At 42.5% G+C, this 23,806-nt stretch overlaps 1 protein-coding gene across 1 annotated transcript; it reads left to right on the top strand.

The window, feature by feature from the left end:
• The first annotated feature begins 496 nt into the window (after positions 1–496).
• On the top strand, positions 497–23,793 carry lifra (LIF receptor subunit alpha a). Its single transcript, XM_041900194.2, is given in 19 exon segments — positions 497–692; positions 7,360–7,512; positions 7,717–7,853; positions 8,087–8,240; positions 9,044–9,166; positions 9,169–9,318; positions 9,522–9,651; positions 10,204–10,334; positions 10,486–10,631; positions 11,287–11,440; positions 12,074–12,138; positions 12,365–12,581; positions 12,823–13,008; positions 13,150–13,251; positions 15,084–15,233; positions 18,909–19,046; positions 19,780–19,873; positions 20,398–20,464; positions 20,746–23,793. Coding segments are annotated over 18 exon segments (2,850 nt in total). The 5' UTR covers positions 497–692; positions 7,360–7,448; the 3' UTR covers positions 21,388–23,793.
• Positions 23,794–23,806: the final 13 nt, after the last annotated feature.

Below are 23,806 nucleotides of genomic sequence, written 5' to 3'. Positions count from 1 at the left end.
TCCCCCCGTAAAACTAATGGCACAGCAGGGGTCTTGAGAGGGAGCTGTGTTTATTTTGACACTACCTTACATAAAGCTCTCTGAATTGTGTCAAGCATATACAAATATATTTGCACTTATTTGCAAACATCTTTATTGGCCATAATGAAATACTACGGCAACGGAAAATGATCTCATATCTGCAAAGTGGATGGTCAATAAAATGATTCAATACAGGCGAGACCGGAAATGCTGTCCGTTTGTCACTAATTTGACGTTTCAGGCCCAGTTCCATTTCAGTCTCTAGTCTCTTATTCTTCCATCCCTTTGATGTACTGGACTTGAAAGCTCTTAATAGATCAAATTAATTCGAAGGCCTATCAAGATAATGTGTGTAGCCATGGCCATATTGATCTTATCTATCAAATTACTTCAGATTTGCAAACAGCTAAGGAATGAAGCAGTGGAGAAAGGAGGCTCCAGACCGAAATGGAATCGGACGTGTATCGTAAGCCTTTTCCAGTAAATCCGACATTCTGGAATTCTGAATTTTCTGAACACACGACGAAGCTTGACCAGACAGCTAGCCTGTTGACACTCAAATTTAAACTGTCTTTAGATTTGTTTTGTATCTAATATCCACTGGTTGTTGATAAGTAAAAGGTGAATTGTTATAAAATAAGATCTACTACGTGATCCGAGGTCGGCGTAAGGTAATGTGGGATATTTTTATTACACTGAAATGTGTTAACTGACGCGCTCTACCAAAACATGAAACAACATCATGTCTGCATGTAGCGGAGCTAGCTAGAAAGCCAAATATAGTCTGATGGCAAGTAGCCTAGTAGAATTTGACAAAACTATAAACTAGTTAGCTAACGTTATAGTGAGGCTATTATTATTATGGTGTTGGTGGCTTGCATCATCTAGTCTAGATACATTTTGTAAAGAATCATTGGTGTGTAGGTTGCATCAAGGCCTAACGCGTTAACTACTTATTTAAAATGAGCAAATTTACAACGTTAACGTTAGATAGCTAAGTAAAGGCCATGGCATGTTGTTTTGAAATACAATGTGTATTATAATCATATCTAACCTTACTGGCTATCATAAGTTTGATAACAATTTACTTCTATTAATTTAAGATTAGCTATTTGAATATGAACATAACGTTAGCTAACTAGCTTAGTAAACCCAGTATCAAAAACATTATTTGGAAGATATTGCTCATTTAAATAGACGGGTAACGTTAGCTAGCTAGGCAGCCCCACCAACCCTACAATTTAATTATGTCCTTATTAGTTACTATTCAACCATTATTTACATTTTAAAAATATCCAGACATTACATTTCTTTGAACTAAACTAAGTTAAAAATACAATGTTAACAGTACTCACTGGTGTTTTGTTTTGGATTGCTGCATGAAATGGCCCATTACTACCTCTCTGTACATTAACACATGCTAGTTACCTAAACATGTATTGATTTACAATAGTTATTTATCACTGAAGAGTGTCAAGTAACAAGCTAGTGCATCTAGGCGAGATAATATTACGTGGATGGGAGGAAAGGATCACTTTACTCAAAAACAATATTTTGGTATCTTGTTCATTGGTCCAAATGTGCATTTCAGCACTGTTTTCAAGATAGAGTACTTTCAGTACAGCGCTAAAACTGATGAGGATGTGTTCCTCTAACATCCCAGCTTTGACTGAACATGACTTAAAATCCCTTAAAGGGAGTGCAGTGTGAGTTGTTCGACTTGTGTATTTGAAATGCTGTGACCGTGTTCCTTTTCTCACACCGCTGATTATTTACACAGTGGAAGAATAGTTCTGTGTTCAAGTGAGGTGCTGCTGCAAGCTTTTTCAGTTATAACCCTTTTCATTTAGGATACGTGCTAGCCTTATTATTCTGTGTATTTTGATAGTGAGCTGTATTTTCCCCAGAAAGAGAACAAAGACACATAAAGATCAGCACTGTCTTTTCTATTTATTAACTTGAAGGAAAGGAAGGAAACTAGTTAGTTGGCCACGTTCCTAAAACGGCAGAGATCGGCTCCTTCCAGTAAAACAGAAGCAAACACCCCCCCTCCCCCATCCTTGGTTTCAATGCTCCACAGAAATGCATTATTGTACATGGTTCTTCTGTAAAACAATCAGTTGTGGGATGCGGACTATTGTGGTGTTTGTAGTCTCTAGGGATTTATAGCAGCCAATATTGATTCCTCTACTCTGCACTTGAACTTCCTTCTCCTTATAGGACTTTGGGAATGCGCTTGTATGCTTTATCACTTCTTGCTTCAGTGTGTCATTTTCCACAGAATTCTGAGGTCGTTTGGATGTGAAATACCTGGGGCGGCAGGTAGCTTAGTGGTTAAGAGCGTTGTGCCAGCAACCGAAAGGTCGCTGGTTCTAATCCCTGAGCCGACTAGGTGAAAAATCTGCCGATGTGTCCTTGAGCAAGGCACTTAACCCTAATTGCTCCTGTAAATCGCTCTGGATTAGAGCGTCTGCTAAATGACAAAAAATGTAAGGGCCACTTTATACACCTGTAGACTAGAGACACCTTGTTCATTTCTGGTGGATGATGTTTCGAGCCAAACCATGCAATGCCATTGATGCGTGAAACTGTCATGTCTTTTTCATTGGGAGATCTGCATTAGGGCTGGGCTCTATTTTTCCTCACCTGTAGAGTATTTTATTTTCTAAAAGTAGCAAACCCAGTTAGCCGCCTACAATGTTCCTTTTAATGGGTTTGGTAGAGATCGACACTCCTATAAGTCACAGTTGTGTTAATATTGTAATGCGTGATGATAGGCCTGCTCAAGCTTGCCCAAGGGAACTAGACCAACTGGAGTGGAGTCATGACAACATCACAATACAATGTTACATCCAATTTGATTTAACCCCCAATCCCTAGCTCTTGCACATAGATGTATCACACCTAAGGGCATTTTATAGCCTGCTCCCAGAACTGTTTCTGCTATCATGTCAACTCCTTGTCACTCGTTGCATGTTTGGCATGACAAGGAGTTGACATGATAGCACCAACAGATCTGGGACCAGGCTACATTTTACAGATGTAAGATCTTAATTTGAGCCAGTTTGCTACAGCAAGAAAATAATCCTGGACCAACAGGAAATGTGAATTGTTATGTGGATTATAATTAATGGCCATTTTTTTGTAGGGGTTGATAAAAAAATGTATTAGGGGTCTTTCCACCTCAAAAAGCACAAGAAAGAAGATTGACACCCACCATCTGAGATTGTTCTGAAATTGTTTATGTTGATAGAAACAGATAAGATTAGCATTCCTGCAGCATTATTTTGTTGAAATATAATTTGATCTCTGAGAAATTAAGCTAATTGATTACACCCAAATTGTCAATTTTAATTTATAGGATTCATATAATATTTAATAAATATAGCACCTAACATCCGATTTGGACCAAACTTTTTTCTAACAATGAGTTAGAGGAATCCAAAGAAATGGTCAAAAGCCACCCACGGACCCCCCACACCCCAGGCCAATTAGTAATTTAAGTTGTTGGGTTTACAATGTCTTCAGAAAGTATTCACACCCCTTGACTTCTTCCACATTTTGTTGTGTTACAGCCTGAATTTAAAATGGATTAAATTGAGCTTAATTAATTCACCTTTCAGCGGGACAATAACCTAAAACACAAGGCCAAATCTACACTGGAGTTGCTTACCAAGAAGACGGTGAATGTTCCTGAGTGGCCGAGTTTTGACTTAAATCGGCTTGAAAATCTATGGCAAGACCTGAAAATGGCTGTCTAGCAATGATCAACGACCAACTTGAGTCACTCACCACCTTCCGGAGACATTTGAAACCCCACCTCTTTAAGGAATACCTGGGATAGGATAAAGTAATCCTTCTACCCCCCCAAAAAAAAAAAAAAAAAAAAATTGTAAAGTGGTTATCCCACTGGCTATAAGGTGAATGCACCTATTTGTAAGTCGCTCTGGATAAGAGCGTCTGCTAAATGACGTAAATGTAAATGTAAAACTTGACAGAGCTTGAAGAATTTCTAAAATAAAAATGTGCAAATATTGTACAATCCAGGTGTGTAAAGCTCTTAGAGACTAAATCCAGAAAGACTCACAACTGTAATTGAAATTTGGACTCATCAGACCAAAGGACAGATTTCCACCGGTCTAATGTCCATTGCTCGTGTTTCTTGGCCCAAGCAAGTCTCTTCTTGTTATTGGTGTCCTTTAGTAGTGGTGTCTTTGCAGCAATTCGACCATGAAGGCATGATTCATCCAGTCTCCTCTGAACAGTTGATGTTGAGATGTGTCTGTTACTTGAACTCTGAAGCATTTATTTGGGTTGCAATTTCTGAGGCTGGTAACTCTAATGAATGGTAACATTATCACATGGAAAAGCACCATCTAGTGCTCAGAACCTGGTAATATCAGGATGTAGTCTGGGGCATAAACTTAACAACTTAAATTACTAATTTCTTTAAACAGGGGGAAGAAAACATCACAAAATTCCCTGAGAATACATTACATAGTATGGTTTATACTCCGAACTGCAGCTCCATACTACGTCAGACATAGAGAACTGATACTAAATACTCGTTGTTGGCGTGGGATTGGCATAGGGTGTTGGCTTTTGACCATTTCTTTGGTTTCCCCATGTCTTACTCATTGTTAGAAAAAAGCTTAGTCCAAATCGGATATTAGGTACTGTATTTATTGAATATTATATGAATCCTATAAATTAAAATGGCCAATTTGGGTGCAATCAATTAGCTTAATTTCTCAGAGATCAAATTATATTTCAACAAAATAATGCTGCAGGAACGCTAATCTTATCTGTTTCTAACTACAGAAACGATTTCAGAACAATCTGAGATCTCTGAAGTGACAGAACGATCCTTAAGGCAAATCGACATTTTAAAGTGGAAATAGCAAACTTTAGAAGCTTTTCAAACCTCGAATACACTACAAGTTTGCATTTCCTGCTGTGTAGGAACATTCTCAGCAACAAAAGTGTGATCATGTTAAGATCCTACATACAGTTGAAGTCGGAAGTTTACATACACTTAGGTTGGAGTGATTAAAACTCGTTTTTCAACCACTCGACACATTTCTTGTTAACTATCGTTTTGGCAAGTCGGTTAGGACATCTACTTTGTGCATGACACAAGTAATTTTTCCAACAATTGTTTACAGACAGATTATTTCACTTATAATTCACCTTATCTCAATTCCAGTGGGTCAGAAGTTTACATACACTAAGTTGACTGTGCCTTTAAACAGCTTGGAAAATTCCAGAAAATGATGTCATGGCTTTAGAAGCTTCTGATAGGCTAATTTACATAATTTGAGTGAATTGGAGGTGTACCTGTGGATGTATTTCAAGGCCTACCTTCAAACTCAGTGCCTCTTTGCTTGACCTCATGGGAAAATCAAAAGAAATCAGCCAAGACCTCAGATAAAAATGTGTAGACCTCCACAAGTCTGGTCCATCCTTGGGAGCAATTTCCAAACGCCTGAAGGTACCACGTTCATCTGTACAAACAATAGTATGCAAGTATAAACACCATGGGACCATGCAGCTGTCATACCACTCAGGAAGGAGACACGTTCTGTCTCCTAGAGATGAACGTACTTTGGTGTGAAAAGTGCAAATCAATCCCAGAACTAGCAAAGGACCTTGTGAAGATGCTGGAGGAAACAGGTACAAAAGTATCTATATCCACAGTAAAACGAGTCCTATATCGACATAACCTGAAAGGCCGCTCAGCAAGGAAGAAGCCACTGCTCCAAAACCGCCATAAAAAGCCAGACTACTGTTTGCAACTGCACATGGGGACAAAGATCGTACTTTTTGGAGAAATGTCCTCTGGTCTGATGAAACAAAAATATAACTGTTTGGCCATAATGACCATTGTTGTATTTGGAGGAAAAAGGGGGTTGCTTGCAAGCCGAAGAAAACCATCCCAGCCTTGAAGCACGGGGGTGGCAGCATCATGCTGTGAGGGTGCTTTGCTGCAGGAGGGACTGGTGCACTTCACAAAATAGATTGCATCATGAGGAAGGAAAATTATGTGCATATATTGAAGCAACATCTCAAGACATCAGTCAGGAAGTTAAAGCTTGGTCGCAAATGGGTCTTCCAAATGGACAATGACCCCAAGCATACTTCCAAAGTTGTGGCAAAATGGCTTAAGGACAACAAAGTCAAGGTATTGGAGTGGCCATCACAAACCCTGACCTCAATCCTATAGAACATTTGTGGGCAGAACTGAAAAGGTGTGTGCGAGCAAGGAGGCCTACAAACCTGACTCAGTTACACCAGCTCTGTCAGGAGGAATGGGCCAAAATTCACCCAACTTATTGTGGGAAGCTTGTGGAAGGCTACCCAAAACGTTTGACCCAAGTTAAACAATTTAAATGCAATTCTACCAAATACTAATTGAGTGTATGTAAACTTCTGACCCACTGGGAATGTGATGAAAGAAAGAAAAGCTTAAATAAATAATTCTCTCTACTATTATTCTGACATTTCACATTTTTTAAATAAAGTGGTGATCCTAACTGACCTAAGACCGGGAATTTTTACTAGGATTAAATGTCAGCAATTGTGAAAAACGGAGTTTAAATGTATTTGACTAAGGTGTATGTAAACTTCCGACTTCAACTGTACCTATGCAGTAAACACATCTGGCTCTGTTAATGTGTAATGGAATAATGAAGAATCTGATCTGACCTATCACTGTCTGCTAAAAGCCGACTTCAACTTATTCACATGCATGTATTTACAATCCAACGTTTCTCAAAACAAATTTAATGCAATGTAATGACATTTTTAAGCAGAAGCAAGTCCAAAAGTCATCCAAAATGTTGTGGCTCCTTGTTGGGCTAGGCTAATCATAACAGCTTGTATCTTGTTAATTATTACAACTTCCCTCTGCTCTCTTAGTAAAGTGATTTGCACTAAGTCCTTGTTCCAGAGCTAGGCTACTGCATGCAAATCTACTGTACGGGGAAATGGGAACAATTTGTCTGTGATATTTTTTTACTAGTGCAGCTGCTAGTTTGGTCACATTTTATGCCAGTAATAGCTTTTTTTTTTGTAGACTTAAAAGAAAACATTATATTATATTGTATGTAGTAGCCTAATGTTTGTTGTTACTCTTTCTCGAAATTGAAGTGGCTCTGCTGAATTCAAGTCAAACAACTACGCCGACTTGTGCCACGTAATCATAGGGTGTCTAACTGATATTGCAATTCTGCGGTCTCAGGTAAATCACATGATAAATTACGTGATGGAGAGACTTTAAGGCTAATGTATTCATAATTTAGTCTTTAATATTTATTGTCTTATTGTGTGTGTCGACAGGGAAGTGCTGTTGTCTCCCATCGCCATGTCTCAACTGCTGTTGCAGTAAACCACAGACTGCATTGCCTGGAAGGATCTAACTGACCACCATGCTAAGTTGGTTCTTCTGCATTCTGCTCCTGGGCCTGAGAGTCACAGAGAGCCAGGCCAGTGGTAAGTCTATCCAGTGAGATGGATTGGTGTTTATATAATTTTTTAAGCCTTCTAATAAGACTTTATGAAGGTTCAGTACATGCACATAACAAGTAATAAAGCATCATAACGTTTTATTATCAGATAATATTGATGCTCAGGACTTGATAGTCACTAACTGAAGCATTCTGTATTTGGGTTTTCAAACTGTCGATGGGTCTGCAGGACTCGCGCCTCCACAGCAAGTGAGGCTGGACGCAGACAAGGCAGCACAAAAGCTGTCGGTCACATGGGAGGACGGCCACGCCTCTACCTTTGACGTGGAGATTCTACGCACTGAACTCATGGAGATTGTGTTGAATGTAAGTGAGGTATTATATTTGATCAAGACTGTTTTCATTGAAAAGGTATATTGTAACAGATCCTTATGCTTTCTTAGCGTCTGTAGGCTACGTGTTCAACTTGTAATGTCATGCTCTTCAGTCGTGTCTCTTGACTTGACTTCAGCATGTTCTATTGTCATGGGTGGGATCTGAACCCTGGTCTCCCGCTCAGGAAACCAACGTCTTAACAATTAGACTATTTGTTTTGGTAGGAGACAGTGGGTGTAACAGCAGACCAGAGCACAGGGAAGCACCAATGGAACTGGACCTCTCCAGTACCCCTGGAGTGTACCTCTCTGTCGGTCAAAGTGCGCTCCAGAGACGGCCAAGATGTCAGCGAATGGAGTTCTCAACAGATCCTTCCAGGTTGGTCTCTCTCTGCATACAGGGGGCTTGCAGCACTCCCTATATATTGTTCTTCCTAGAGTAGGGTGATTCACACAATCACAAGGGAATGAGCAGAAATCCGGAATCCTCCAACCAGAACTTCTGGAAAACCTGGGGATTTTGGGAAAGTTATCCGTTATTTTGCAAAAAGGTAGGAATATTACATTTTTCAATAGCATCATGTACTCATAAAACAACAGGTGAGCTGTAGATGTCCTTTTTATGGACATAATTGCCTTTTTAGATAGACCTGTCAGCAGTGGTATTATGATGATGGGTGTGGCATGTTGTTGTTGCTGCAGACCTACTCAAACTAATTGCTCCTCTGGAATAAATCAAGTATTTTACGGTGGGGCAGGTCTATGCCTCCATAATCAGGGTTTTATTCTGCATAGGAAAGTATTGTGTGTGCTGCCTAAGTGTTGTTTTGGGGCCGCCTATGTCCAAACAGTAAGAAAACGTTTTCAGTCTACACTTAAAGTAATAATACCATATATATATAAAGTATGTAGAAAAGATCGAAGCTAGACAGTCAGGAGTATTTTTGTCATGGCATGGGGCCCGCATTGATTTTGTTACGTTCAAGTCATTCAGATACCATGGCAAAATGGGTAGAATTGCAGGTAATTTGCATTAAAACAGCTAAAGAGGAGGGCCTCTAAAATGTTCAGTCAGCGACCGTACCATTGGTGACGCCCACCACCCCATTTTGAGCCAGAAAAAAAAAAGGTTTTTCTTCTCCCAAGTATCTAAAATGTAGATTTATTTGTTTCTCCCCCCAGGGTTGGACCTCCCGGACAACGCGGTTGCACAAATGTACCCAGAGGGGGAAACGGTTCCCGTGGGCAGCAACATGACGTTCTGCTGCATCGTGGGAGAGGGTCAGCAGTTTGGGAAGCTGCGGTACAAAACGTACTGATGAACGAGACCATGCTGAGTAGGCGGACCTACGCTACCACGATGACCATTCGGGAACCGTCCAACACCTCCGGGACCAATGTGGTCTGCAGCAACGAGAAGAACATAATCGTCACCGGCGCCGTCGTGTTCGTGGGGTGTAAGTGCACTTTGTAGTGAAGGGTTTGCATTTGTTCAATGCAGAATTCCCTACATGCAGACCCTCAAACTTTCACTAGTAGTGAATCAATCACGGCTAAGCTGCATTGTATGTCTGTTATCTATTGTACAGTATGTGAATGGCTATTGGCTAAGCATGTTAAGAGATTTTCCTTGACCATACCCCCCCACCACCATCTCTAGACCCCCCTCTGCCCAGTGACTTGGTGTGTGAGACCCATGACCTGATCTCTGTGGACTGTCAGTGGACAAAGGGCCGAGATACCTACCTGCTTGGAAAGACCCGTCAGACGTACTACACCCTGAACGGAAGGTACAGTCTTACAAACGTTCACATTTGATCCTCTATGTTTCCTGAATAGATGACGTTAATGGTGCAATATGCAGAAATCGATCCGCCATTCTAATAATTCGCCTAATTTCAGTTGATGTGAGAAAACAAGCACTCAAGAGTGTAGAGAATCATTGTATCATCTAAACCGCTGTGAAATATATTTTCCATAACCAAAAATATTGTATTTTCAGCTGTTTGAAGCTAGTGTACAAAACTGAAAGTAAAAGACGCAAAAACTAAACTTAAGAACGGGAAGCATAGAAATAGCGCACATAGAACAGATCTACTGCTTCTTAGACTTGCTTTCAATGAGAATGACAGATCTATAACTCACATTTCTATGTGAATTTGGTTGGATCGCCCAAAAAGTTACATATTGCAGCTTTAGATATGTCTGTGTTGCAAATGGCCTCTAGTCAAAAGTAGTGCACTGTATAGGGAATAGGATGCAATTTGGGACGCAATAACCTGGCTATTGGAGGGGATATAATGTCTGCTCTCATCCCTTTTCTTTGCCATTGGAATGTTCAGGAACTGCACCAAAGCCAAGAACAGCAACATGCATTGTGGTTGGGAGCAGTGGGAAGGGAACTGGACCCTAGTCGCACGCAACCCGCTGGGCCAGTTCAGGCTTACAGACGCAGCCCAGCTGGGTCACAGAGGTAAGTGCTGCTGTTCGATACAGTCTCATTATTACTAAATGTTATTAATATAATATTACTGTGTGTAAACTTCAATACAACAAGTCACAGCATCAGCAGTGCTGCAGAGCAAGGTCTTTATACACTCTTTTGAATGTAATGTTTTTGCCAGTCCGTCCAGTGGCCCCTGTGAATTTGACCACCCCAGAGGTCTATAGCTGGAATGCCAGTGTGGGTTGGCACTGGAACTACAATGGTTACGAGAGGCTGTCCCTTATCTGCCAGGTGCAACGTACCAGCCACTGGAACAGCAGCACAGTGAGTGGACTTAAAGGGCTGCTTTATCCAATCTACATGTTTGGGTTACATTAAAGGACAAGTTCGTTTCTTTCTTTCGTTTTTAGCGATTTTTCATTTGGTTTTGAGAAACTTACCCCCACCAGCCAAGTGAAATCGCAAAACAGGTGTCTGTCTGGGCTCTTCTATAACATGCCATTTACATCAAAGATTTGGTTGAAAAAAGCAAACGTCTCCTTTTAATCGTACCTTGAGTTGTCTATGTAAGCCAGTAGTGACAGCATCCACAATAATCTGTTGTTTACCTTTGCTACAGGCAGTAGTTAGCATGATTTAGCATCATCCTCAAAAATGAATGTAATCCAATATCCCTGATGTTACCAAACGTCCTCACAAATGGAGGAAGGGGAAAAAACAAATGTTTTGTGTGTGATACATTTTTTGAATAATATTTAAATAGTAAGGGAGTACAGAGAGTAAGGAGGTAAAGAGTTAGACATTTAAAGGGGGATATTGGAACATCTCAAAGTATTCGACCACTACCGCCCTTATTCAATTCTATTTGAACGAGACAGTGATCATGAGAATATGTATATGACTTAAAAAATCATGACTTTCATTGAAATAATCAGTTGTAATGTATGGTTTTGTGTTGTCTTTTTAAAAAACCATCTAGCAAACCTACACTGGTCACGGACTGAACACAGCGGTACTGAAGGACCTGCAGCCCGATGAAGAGTACAGCGTTAAGGTCCGCTGTGGATCCCAGAAGAACTTCTGGAAATGGGGAGAGTGGAGTTTGCCGCTGAGTTTCCAAACCAAAATGGACCGTAAGCACACACCCTTGTCATTGGAGATATTTTTGTGAACGTTCTTTTATTAAATATAAATAAATAGTGGGATTGAGACGAAAGGTTTTACAGATGAGGCCTTACAGAGGTATACACTGACAGAGATCATATATAAATCATACAAAAGTAAACATCTAAAAGAAATGCAACATAATCACAGTAGCAGTTAACTCTGGAATGAGACTTGACATTCCAATGACTAGGAGCTGCCTTTGACCTGGTCATGAGGCATTGATATTTTTGGCCACATGGCAGTGCTGTTTCCACACATACTGCTTTCATTAGACAATAAGGAAACACTGAAATACAGAACTAAACACTTTTTAAGGATGGAATCCTGCAGTAGGGGAAACGGCGCCACGGCCGTTGTTATTGTTTTTGTTTGGTTGACTAAGCAGAGCTGGGGAGCGTGGTGCCTCGTGGTAAAACAATGGTGCCTCGTGGTAAAACATGTTGCCTTACATATGCTGCTGTTCCATCGCGCGTGTCAGAGGGGGAAAAACAGTGTTCATTGTTTGCAGTAACTTCTTTGTTGTAATATCGCCAACGGCCGTGGCAGTTTCACCATGAAGTATTCTAGCTTTAAAGCTCTGTTTTTTTCTCCTGTGCCAGGCCCCAAGGCTCCTGACATATGGGTGTGGATGGACAGCGACAACCTAGGCCGTGTTTTGTGGAAAGTGAGTACTACGTAGCTGCTTACCGTAATATATTGGGTTTCTGTGTGTGTGAGTGGTCATGTAGCTACACTACTAAGGGCCTTTCCCAGACTAGTCCTGGATTTAAAAGCACTTTCAATAGAAATTCTCCATTAAGCATGTTTTTTTTGTCCAGCACTAGCCTTGATCTGTGTCTGCAAAACTGTCCCTAAATGTACTCTTCACCGGCTATGCTTTTCCCCTCAAGCCTCTAACAAAGAGAGAGAGCCACGGCCAGGTCAGCGGTTATGAGGTGACCCTGTGGAGCCCCGAGGAGAATGGCCAACAGACTTTCACCCTCCCCCAGAGCATGTACAGTCACCCCATCAACATGACTGACCGCGGGAGTAAAGTCACGGTCACTGCGCGGAACCCTGCAGGAGTTTCCCTCCCAGCGAACATCGTCATCCCCAGACACTTGCCAGGTAAGAATGGGGGAAAAGGAGGCCCGAATTCAGCGTCTCAGAATAGGACTCCGGATCTAGGATCAGTTTGGCTTTTGAAATCATCATTAATAATAGGGCACTAGGATCAGCACTCCTGCTCTGAGACACTTTATGAATACTTGCCTTGGCACTCCCTCCCTTACACATATAACTTTAAAAGGGATGCATGTTGGGAAAACAAGGGCTCTAGGACTGAGCCTGAACTGTGACTGTCTTTTAGATACAGAGGACACCACCATCTCCAAGGTCGCGTTCAATGGCAGTGGGTTTCCCCTGTCCTGGGTGGCCCAAACTAACGCTAGCTGTGGCTACGTGGTGGACTGGTACAACACTAGCTGCACACAGGACTGCAGTGTGGAGTGGACCAAGGTGGCAGCGGACAACACCAACACCGTGGTTCAATCCAGTGAGTCTGGGATGGACCTTTTTTTTCATGTTTAAATAATCGATTTAGTGTGTGACTGGCCCATCTGGCATTTGCCAGAAATGCCAGACAGCCTATCCATCGCTGAGTGTGTCTCAATAAATGCTTTTTTCTCCTTCCCAGGTAACTTTTTTGCAGGAGTGAGATACACGTTTTCTTTGTACGCCTGTTCATCAGAGTCCACGGTTCTGCTAGAGAGGTGGCATGGGTACATGCAGGAACTGGGTAGGTTGGCTGGCAATTGAATGACTGCATTGAGCATATTGTATTTGTCTTTTTCAGGGATATTTTACTCCAGAAAACACGTTGGAGCATTTTGTTCATTAATACACTACGCTTGTCTTATATTAAATAGCTTAGATCATAGGAATCACTGTGCTGCCATATTTATATACCTATCCAAGGCCTTTGATACTGTCGACCATCCCCTACTCATTCAAAGTTGTCTGAAATATGCCTCGACCAGGCGTCTTGCAAGTGGTTTGGGAACTATCTGTCAGACAGGAGACCATGTGTGCTTTATGATGGTGTCAAGTTAACTCGATATTACTAAAGGTGTCCTGCAGGGGTCGATTTTGGGACCTGACCTCTTTACTATTTATATAATCATATTGGTCTATTTGCAAAGACCAGTAACATTTATCAGTATGCAGATTACACTTATGTACTCTACTGCCCTATGGCTGACCAGGCTATGTTGGAGCTGCAATCAGATTTGTTGATTTAAAATTGGTACTTAATGCGGGAAAAACTAAATGTATTCTGTTTTCTAATTCTCATAGCAATATTTCAGATGGCTTACACGTTTATGCATTGGATGGTTCTTTTATCGAGCAGGTTCCAGCCTATAAATATCTGGCCTTTTGGATTGACAATAATTTGATGTTGAAAAAACATACGGATGAGCTAGTTAAGAAACTGAGATTTAAAGTAGGCTTCTTTTTATAGAAATAGATAATGCGGCTCCCTAAACAGCAGGAAGCAGATTGTACAGTCAACTTTCCTGCCAGTTCTTGACCATGGTGACTACTCTTAAACCATTGGACGCCGTCTACCATAGCGCCCTTCACTTTATCACAAGAGACAGTTTTCATACGCATCACTGCATCCTGTATCAAAAGATTGACTGGTCGTCATTAATGTCCCGTCGGGCTTTTCATTACTCAATTTCTGTTTAAAAAGCTCTACTACACTAGTTTCCAACTTACCTCACTTCACTGTTAATATATAAAACTATGAGATACCATACACGTGGACAGGGATGGTTAACTCTCAAGGTTCCTCTAGTGACTATCGATCTACATTTACATTTACATTTTAGTCATTTAGCAGACGCTCTTATCCAGAACGACTTACAGGAGCAATTAGGGTTAAGTGCCTTGCTCAAGGGCACATCGACAGATTTTTCACCTAGTCGGCTTGGGGATTAGAACCAGCGACCTTTCGGTTACTGGCACAACGCTCTTAACCACTAAGCTACCTGCCGCCCCTAAAACTGAAGGTCCTCCTTCAGTTTTAGTGCCCCCCCCCCCCTCCCTCTGGGGCAGTGTAGGACTTCAATGTTGAGTGGAATTAATGAGAATTGCAACTGTTTGGATTTGAATATAATCAATTGTATTTGTGGTGTTTTGAAGCTGTACTGTAGTGTTGTTTATGTCATTTTTATTGATCATTTAGAATTTGTTGTATTGTTGTCCTCAGGGAAGCATTGTGAATGAGACCCTGGTCTCAATAGGTTCCCCTGCATAAATAAAATACAAATCAAAACAACACTGTTGATATGGTCTCAACAGTTTTCAAGATAGAGCAAGAAGTACTAATCTAAAAGTGTGCTGATGAAGCGTTTTGCATCATATGATACATTTTCTATTACCATACTTTCCTTCTGTGTACTGAAAGTGCTCTATCTAGCGAACCTGACTGCTGACATGTACAATTTTATGGGACCGTATCAACAGTGGACTAATTTAACAAAATACTAAAGTATTTTTTGAGTGAACTATCCCTTTAAATATCTCCCTTGTCACGTCTGACCCTCCCTCTCCCTTTCTATGCAGTCCCGTCTCAGGCCGTCCCCAGGCTGTCACCCAACCAGGAGGGCTCTGACGTCCAGCTGACCTGGGATCAGATTCCACTGGAGCATCAGAGAGGCTTCATCCTGGGATACACCGTCTACCTGACAAACGCATCCCACCTCACCCTACTGGGTAACTCTTCAACCCTAATCCTACTGGGTAACCCTACTGGGGAACCCTTCACCCTAACCCTACTGGGTAACCCTTCACCCTAACCCTCACCCTACTGGGTAACCCTTCACCCTTCACCCTAACCCTACTGGGTAACCCTTCACCCTAACCCTACTGGGTAACCCTTCACCCTAACCCTACTGGGTAACCCTTCACCCTAACCCTCACCCTACTGGGTAACCCTTCACCCTTCACCCTAACCCTACTGGGTAACCCTTCACCCTAACCCTACTGGGGAACCCTTCACCCTAACCCTACTGGGTAACCCTTCACCCTAACCCTACTGGGTAACCCTTCACCCTAACCCTACTGGGTAACCCTTCACCCTAACCCTCACCCTACTGGGTAACCCTTCACCCCTTCACCCTAACCCTACTGGGTAACCCTTCACCCTAACCCTACTGGGGAACCCTTCACCCTAACCCTACTGGGTAACCCTTCACCCTAACCCTCACCCTACTGGGTAACCCTTCACCCTTCACCCTAACCCTACTGGGTAACCCTTCACCCTAACCCTACTGGGGAACCCTTCACCCTAACCCTACTGGGTAACCCTTCACCCTAACCCTACTGGGTAACCCTTCACCCTAACCCTCACCCTACTGGGTAACCCTTCACCCTAACCCTACTGGGTAACCCTTCACCCTAACCCTACTGGGGAACCCTTCACCCTAACCCTACTGGGTAACCCTTCACCCTAACCCTACTGGGTAACCCTTCACCCTAACCCTACTGGGTAACCCTTCACCCTAACCCTACTGGGTAACCCTTCACCCTAACCCTACTGGGTAACCCTTCACCCTAACCCTCACCCTACTGGGTAACCCTTCACCCTAACCCTACTGGGTAACCCTTCACCCTAACCCTACTGGGTAACCATTCACCCTAACCCTACTGGGTAACCCTTCACCCTAACACTACTGGGTAACCCTTCACCCTAACCCTACTGGGTAACCCTTCACCCTAACCCTACTGGGTAACCCTTCACCCTAACCCTACTGGGTAACCCTTCACCCTAACCCTACTGGGTAACTCTTCACCCTAACCCTACTGGGTAACTCTTCACCCTAACCAAAACTGGGTAACTCTTCAAAATAGCCCCTGGGCCCGGATTTATACAGTGGGGGAAAAAAGTATTTAGTCAGCCACCAATTGTGCAAGTTCTCCCACTTAAAAAGATGAGAGAGGCCTGTAATTTTTATCATAGGTACACGTCAACTATGACAGACAAAATGAGGAAAAAAAATCCAGAAAATCACATTCTAGGATTTTTAATGAATTTATTTGCAAATTATGGTGGAAAATAAGTATTTGGTCAATAACAAAAGTTTCTCAATAATTTGTACAGGTCAAACGTTTTCTGTAAGTCTTCACAAGGTTTTCACACACTGTTGCTGGTATTTTGGCCCATTCCTCCATGCATATCTCCTCTAGAGCAGTGATGTTTTGGGGCTGTCGCTGGGCAACACGGACTTTCAACTCCCTCCAAAGATTTTCTATGGGGTTGAGATCTGGAGACTGGCTAGGCCACTCCAGGACCTTGAAATGCTTCTTACGAAGCCACTCCATCGTTGCCCGGGCGGTGTGTTTGGGATCATTGTCATGCTGAAAGACCCAGCCACATTTCATCTTCAATGCCCTTGCTGATGGAAGGAGGTTTTCACTCAAAATCTCACGATACATGGCCCCATTCATTCTTTCCTTTACACGGATCAGTCGTCCTGGTCCCTTTGCAGAAAAACAGCCCCAAAGCATGATGTTTCCACCCCCATGCTTCACAGTAGGTATGGTGTTCTTAGGATGCAACTCAGCATTCTTTGTCCTCCAAACACGACGAGTTGAGTTTTTACCAAAAAGTTATATTTTGGTTTCATCTGACCATATGACATTCTCCCAATCCTCTTCTGGATCATCCAAATGCACTGTAGCAAACTTCAGACGGGCCTGGACATGTACTGGCTTAAGCAGGGGGACACGTCTGGCACTGCAGGATTTTAGTCCCTGGCGGCGTAGTGTGTTACTGATGGTAGGCTTTGTTACTTTGGTCCCAGCTCTCTGCAGGTCATTCACTAGGTCCCCCCGTGTGGTTCTGGGATTTTTGCTCACCGTTCTTGTGATCATTTTGACCTCACGGGGTGAGATCTTGCGTGGAGCCCCAGATCGAGGGAGATTATCAGTGGTATTGTATGACTTCCATTTCCTAATAATTGCTCCCACAGTTGATTTCTTCAAACCAAGCTGCTTACCTATTGCAGATTCAGTCTTCCCAGCCTGGTGCAGGTCTACAATTTTGTTTCTGGTGTCCTTTGACAGCTCTTTGGTCTTGGCCATAGTGGAGTTTGGAGTGTGACTGTTTGAGGTTGTGGACAGGTGTCTTTTATACTGATAACAAGTTCATACAGGTGCCATTAATACAGGTAACGAGTGGAGGACAGAGGAGCCTCTTAAAGAAGAAGTTTCAGGTCTGTGAGAGCCAGAAATCTTGCTTGTTTGTAGGTGACCAAATACTTATTTTCCACCATAATTTGCAAATAAATTCATCAAAATCCTACAATGTGATTTTCTGGGAAAAAAAAATCTCAATTTGTCTGTCATAGTTGACGTGTACCTATGATGAAAATTACAGGCCTCTCTCATCTTTTTAAGTGGGAGAACTTGCACAATTGGTGGCTGACCAAATACTTTTTTTCCCCACTGTAGATTTCTAACTCTAAATATGATATTGTTGCTAGATAGCCATGTAGGCTAATTGATTAATCTATTAGTAAATGTAGGCTAATGTCCTACAAAACCTTCCAGCGCTAGGCCTAGGCTACTTGATGGAGACCTATTCACTGCAAATGGCGCGCTCCACCCAACTCGGCTCCGCGGGCGTATCAAAACCATACTAACTACAGCCTGTTCCGGTTGTGCGTGAACTCAATATTAAGAGGTGAGAAATATATGATATACTCACAGAAAGCTGTGACTCTCCTCTGTTTAACTAGAACAACAGTAGTTGCTTTAAAAACTGTATTTTTGCCGCAGTTTTGAGCAATGGTCATATGCTTATGCTTCTCAGAATGCATCTCTCCCTCCTCCGTGTCACAGTGGGGAGAGAGAGTGAGAGTCAGCAGACTACAGCCAAACAGGGATAGGAAGATACTTTCATAGCAGGAGTCAACATAATGCATAGGCTATTATTATTGTTGACCAAATCATGGTTTTAGAAAAATATAGAGCAACGTTCTGTAGCAAAATCACCGAAAATTTCCGACGTAAGCAAAATGCTTCGGTAAGAGGATTTCAACGTCGTTGTCTGTAATTTTGGGTTTATCGTCCCAGCTCTATGCATACATACTGTGCATAAATACATCAGTGAAGGCTGTTGAGGGGAGGACGGCTCAAAATAATGGCTGGAGCAAATGGAATGGCATCAAGCCACGTGTTTGATGTATTTGATACTATTCCGCTACAGCCATTACCATGAGCCAGTCCTCCCCAATTAAGGTACCACCAACCTCCTGTGATATACATTTAGCCCTCAGCCCTCAACAAGGACATATCAGGTGAGCTGTGTTTAAGCCTCTCAACTAGTGGAACTCACCAGTGGTAACCATGGACAACATCTATGTTTCCCCTCTCTCTGATTGCCAGCCAACATCACAGATCCACAGCTCACCAACCACACAGTCAGGCACCTGGTCCTGGGCTCCTACAAGTTCACTGTCAAGGCCTACACTGCAGCAGGGGAGGACGGAGGCGCCACAGTGTCCATCTCACTGGATCCCTACAGTACGTTCTGTCAACATTCTCTCTGTTCTCACAGCTGTTTTTAGGCTTCGTAGTTTTACATTAAGTTCTGTCAACATTCTCTCACAGTTCTCACAGCTGTTTTTAGGCCTCATAGTTTTACATTAAGGTCTGTCAACATTCTCTCTGTTCTCACAGCTGTTTTTAGGCCTCATAGTTTTACATTAAGTTCTGTCAACATTCTCTCACAGTTCTCACAGCTGTTTTTAGGCCTCGTAGTTTTACATTAAGTTCTGTCAACATTCTCTCACAGTTCTCACAGCTGTTTTTAGGCCTCGTAGTTTTACATTAAGTTCTGTCAACATTCTCTCACAGTTCTCACAGCTGTTTATAGGCCTCGTAGTTTACAGTACATATTGACAATGTTCTCACAGCTGTTTATAGGCCTCATAGTTTTACAGTACATATTGACAATGTTCTCACAGCTGTTTATAGGCCTCATAGTTTTACAGTACATATTGACAATGTTCTCACAGCTGTTTCTATGCCTCACTGTTCTACAGTACGTTCTCTCACATTTGTTCATTGTACACTCTTGGATTAGAATGGATCAGTGCTGTAAGTAATGTGTTAGTATCCGACTGCTAGTATGTGTAGCAGTCATCTGTGAGTTTCAGGGCATTTGTTTTAGTCTGCTCCGATTGGATCAGGATGCAAAGAGATGTAAACAGCACAGCACCATGGCATCTCTAACATTCCCCTTCCTTTCCTGTAGCCTATTGGCTGATCCTGGAGCTCCTGGTTGCTCTGGGCGCCATGACCTGTGTCCTGATCCTCATCACCATCGCTTGCTACAGGAAGAGGAAATGGTAGGCTTGTGTTTTTCACTGCTTTGGCAGAGTCAAAAGGAGTAGTTTGATCTTGGGTCACTTTTTGCATTTCCCGGCCACTAATGGTTGTAAAGGTTCGGATTGGGGGAGGGGAAGCTGATCCTATATCTGAACCTAGAGGAAATGTAACCCCGGAGCCAGTAAAAACCTAAATCACCAACACCAGATTGTCTGTTATAATTACGCAAAAAGGCCAGAGGGGGTGTGGTATATGGCCAATATACCACGGCTAAGGGCTGTTCTTATGCACGATGCAACGCAGAGTGCCTGGATACAGCCATTAGCTGTGGTATATTGGCCATATACCACAAACCCCCTGGGTGCCTTATTGCTATTATAAACTGGTTACCAACGTAATTAGAGCAGTAAAAATACATGTTTTGTCATACCCGTGGTATACGGTCTGCTATACCACAGCTTTCAGCCAATCAGCATTCAGGGCTCGAACCACCCAGTTTATAACAGAGAATAATGTTATTATGCTTTTTGTTTTTCATGAAAAGGGTGAAGAAGGCCTTCTACCCCGAAATTCCAGAGCCCAAGCTACCAGGAGACTGGGGGATAACACAGGTAAGCTCTCTGTTCTTATCCTATCAGTGTGGCCTAATCCCTTCTAGTCACTGTGTTCTCTTTCTCCATCTTCACCATCTTGGGGAAAACATGATGCCAGACACAGGACTAGGGTGACAAAATTCCTAGATTTTTCAGAAATCTAGGTTGGAGGATGCCCTGAATCAGGAGAGAATAAGCAGAAAATACAGAATCCTCCAACCAGCATTTCTGGAAAGTTAGTAGAACTTTGTAACAGGACTTTTTCTCATAAGCACTAAATAATGTGTGTTTGTTTCCAGGGGACTTTGGACGTGAAGCCCTCGCCCCACAGCATGGTGCACATCGTGGAGGACCCCGTGTGGGACTCAAGCAAGGAGGCTCTGGTGAGCGTTCCCGAGGAGGACGAGGAGGGTACAGGTGACGAGGCGGCCGACACCGACGAGCCCGCCGTGCTTCGCTACTACAACCAGGTGGTGGAGGAGGGCTCCTCCTCCCGGGGTCGTCCTCACGCCTCCGACTCCTCGGCCTCCTCCACCGGCTCCATGGACTCAGGACACACCGACGTCACCTACACCGGCATCCAGACCTCTGCCTGCTCCCTGGCCCACTTCCAGCCTCAGCCTGATGCATCCCAATGTGCTGGCGATGGAGGTTACCGGCCCCAGATGCAGTCTGCATCATGCCCCGAGGATCCCCAAGCTGGCCCTGAGGAGCACCTTCAGCCCCCTGTGGGCTCTTTTGGAGGGTACCAGCCCCAGTGCTCTTGGAAACAGGACTCCCCCGAGGCTGACGGCGGCTTGGACCAAGCCTACCTGGGCAGTCCCACCTCCGTCACCTCCTCCCAGTTCCTGCTCCCTCATGACACCTCCTCAGAGGAGGGCAAGGAGCACCCGTCATCAGCAAGCACCTGGTTCCACAACCTCCTGACGGGCAAACCCTGAGGCAGCCCAATGTCATGACGACGAGTCACGAGCTTCACATCCAATTTGTCACTGCCTTCTCTCACCTTCCCAACCGGGCATTTGTTGTTACAATACACATTTCAATGTTATGTTTCTAAGCTCATGTTGGTGTAAACTAACAAATGTCACTCCTAAAAGAACACTAATTACACTAATCCTAGATTTGCTGGATTGCGTTTGTGGAGATTGAGCGGTTTGTGGGAGCTGCCGTGCTACTGAAAGGCATTCTAGTTCATAGAAAGTTGACAGCATTTTCTAAAACAATTGCCCTGAAAATCACAGATGTCTGCTACACGTACTAGTAGTTAGATTCTGACACAATTAATGAAGATGTCTGAATTACTTATTGTTGTCCTCTGAAACTTTCTGGTAATAGCAAATATTCACTGAAATAAGCTAGTAGTACATGGAAAAATGTACTATCATGTTATATTTTATTGTGTATTTTTGTGTTTTCGTTCCAAGCCAGGGGCCTCAGAAGGTGCCCTTGCTAAATGTGGAAGATAAGTTAGTTCCCCCTCATGGTTTTTAAGTATGCATTTGAAACGCACCACTTTTCACTTGCACATTCTTAGATATAACAAAAAATATAAATGTGTTTTGCATGGTTGTATTGTTAGATATATTCCAGATCTGTTGGGCCTCCACCATTGAACTGTTGTTTGTTCTACAGCCCTTTACTAAATCACGCCTTGACAGTTTAAACAAACATAAGTGTTGCCTTAAATGTTATGCTTCCAATCATTTTGGCCTATTTCGACAAACGTTTTATGCCTTGTAAATAGATCAATATGGGGTATCAAAACAACTGAACACATTATGCAGAATTGCATCATGGGATCTGGAGTTTACCCTCCAATGCAGTGGGATATGGATATAGAGGTAATCCTCCATAATAGTGCAATGCAGGCTTGGGGTCAATTTCAATTAAGTTAATTCAGGAAGTGAACTCAAATTGCATTTAAAATGTTCCTCAATGCTTTTCAACGAAAAGGAATTGGAATTTTCTCTTTACTTCCTGAATTGAAGCGGAATTGACCCCAAGCCTAGCACGACATATAAATAGTTTAACAATAGATTATTGGCCAACGGTTTTCCTACTAAATAGTAATTAACACTATTTTTGGCATTATTCAGACATACTACATATGCCTATAGAATTGTTACTGTGAAATGAATACACATGCACTAAGTAAATACAGGCTTGGAGTTATTGTTGGTGTTTGAGAACAGCTGTTCTAAGTTAGCCTGGATCGCTAGTTGAAGTGGTTGCAGTGGATTTGCTGTGAGTGCCTGTTGATGTGTTTCAGGGAGATCCAGATGAACTTGTGTATAGTATATTATAAACTGGGTGGTTCGAGCCCTGAATGCTGATTGGCTGAAAGCCGTGGTATATCAGGGTATGACAAAACGTTACTTTTCACTGCTCTAATTACATTGGTAACCAGTTTATAACAGCAATAAGGCAGCTCGGGGGTTTGTGGTAAATGGACAATATACCACGGCTAAGGGCTGAATCCAGGCACTCCACGTTGCATCGTGCTTTAGAACAGCCCTGAGCCATGGTATATTGGCTATATATCACACCCCCTTGGGCCTTATTGCTTAATTATAGTAGAGTATTTCCTGGGTTGTTGTCAGAGAATACAGGACAATCTGGGAGCCGGTTTCGAACTTTTCAGCGAACATTGATATCTTGTCGTAGCCTGGTCCCAGATCTATTTATGCACTTGCCAACTCCATTGACAAGGAGTTTGGCATGATGGCACAAGCAGACTGGCTAATCGTGTCACTCTTCCATTTTCCCAGAGCCTCCAGCAACAAAGCTTTAAGTACTACTGTGACATATGTAGAGGAATAATAGAGTAGCCATAATAAATGGCTTTAATAGACATGCTCTTCTGAAGTCGTCTTCAGAGCGTTGGAGACTAACCTAATGCTATGCGTTAAAATTTTATGTTGATTTGGTAAACACTGCTCTTGCTCTGAAGTTATTTTTTTATATATATCGTAAATTGTGTATTTCCTACCTTCTCTGTCTCACAACAACTCTGTACAGTTGTATAACATTTAAAAAAAAATATTTGTCCTGGAATTCTAGAAATCTCTAGTTTTTTTTTGGGGGGGGGAGGGAGCATCAGACAATGTATCTATCTTGTTAGGTCTGTTACATGTTACAGGGTTTGAATCAAGTCATATCACTCACTGATGCAAGCGATGTATTTGTCCAAACAGTCTAATGTAATGGCATTACTTCCAGCTTCAGCTTGCTTGGGTTGTGTTGTAATAGGGATTTTAGTGATAGGAATCGTGATGTCTGCTAATGGCTCATGGCTTCTTGTTTTGCCTGTAAGTTTGTGCATGTTGTATAAACTATTAACCATTTTTAAGAGTGGAA

This window comes from Coregonus clupeaformis, chromosome 16, assembly GCF_020615455.1.
Source record: "Coregonus clupeaformis isolate EN_2021a chromosome 16, ASM2061545v1, whole genome shotgun sequence".
Taxonomy (NCBI): domain Eukaryota; kingdom Metazoa; phylum Chordata; class Actinopteri; order Salmoniformes; family Salmonidae; genus Coregonus; species Coregonus clupeaformis.
The sequence above is the reverse complement of the archived record's forward strand: the minus strand, read 5'-3'. Positions and strand labels throughout refer to the sequence as shown.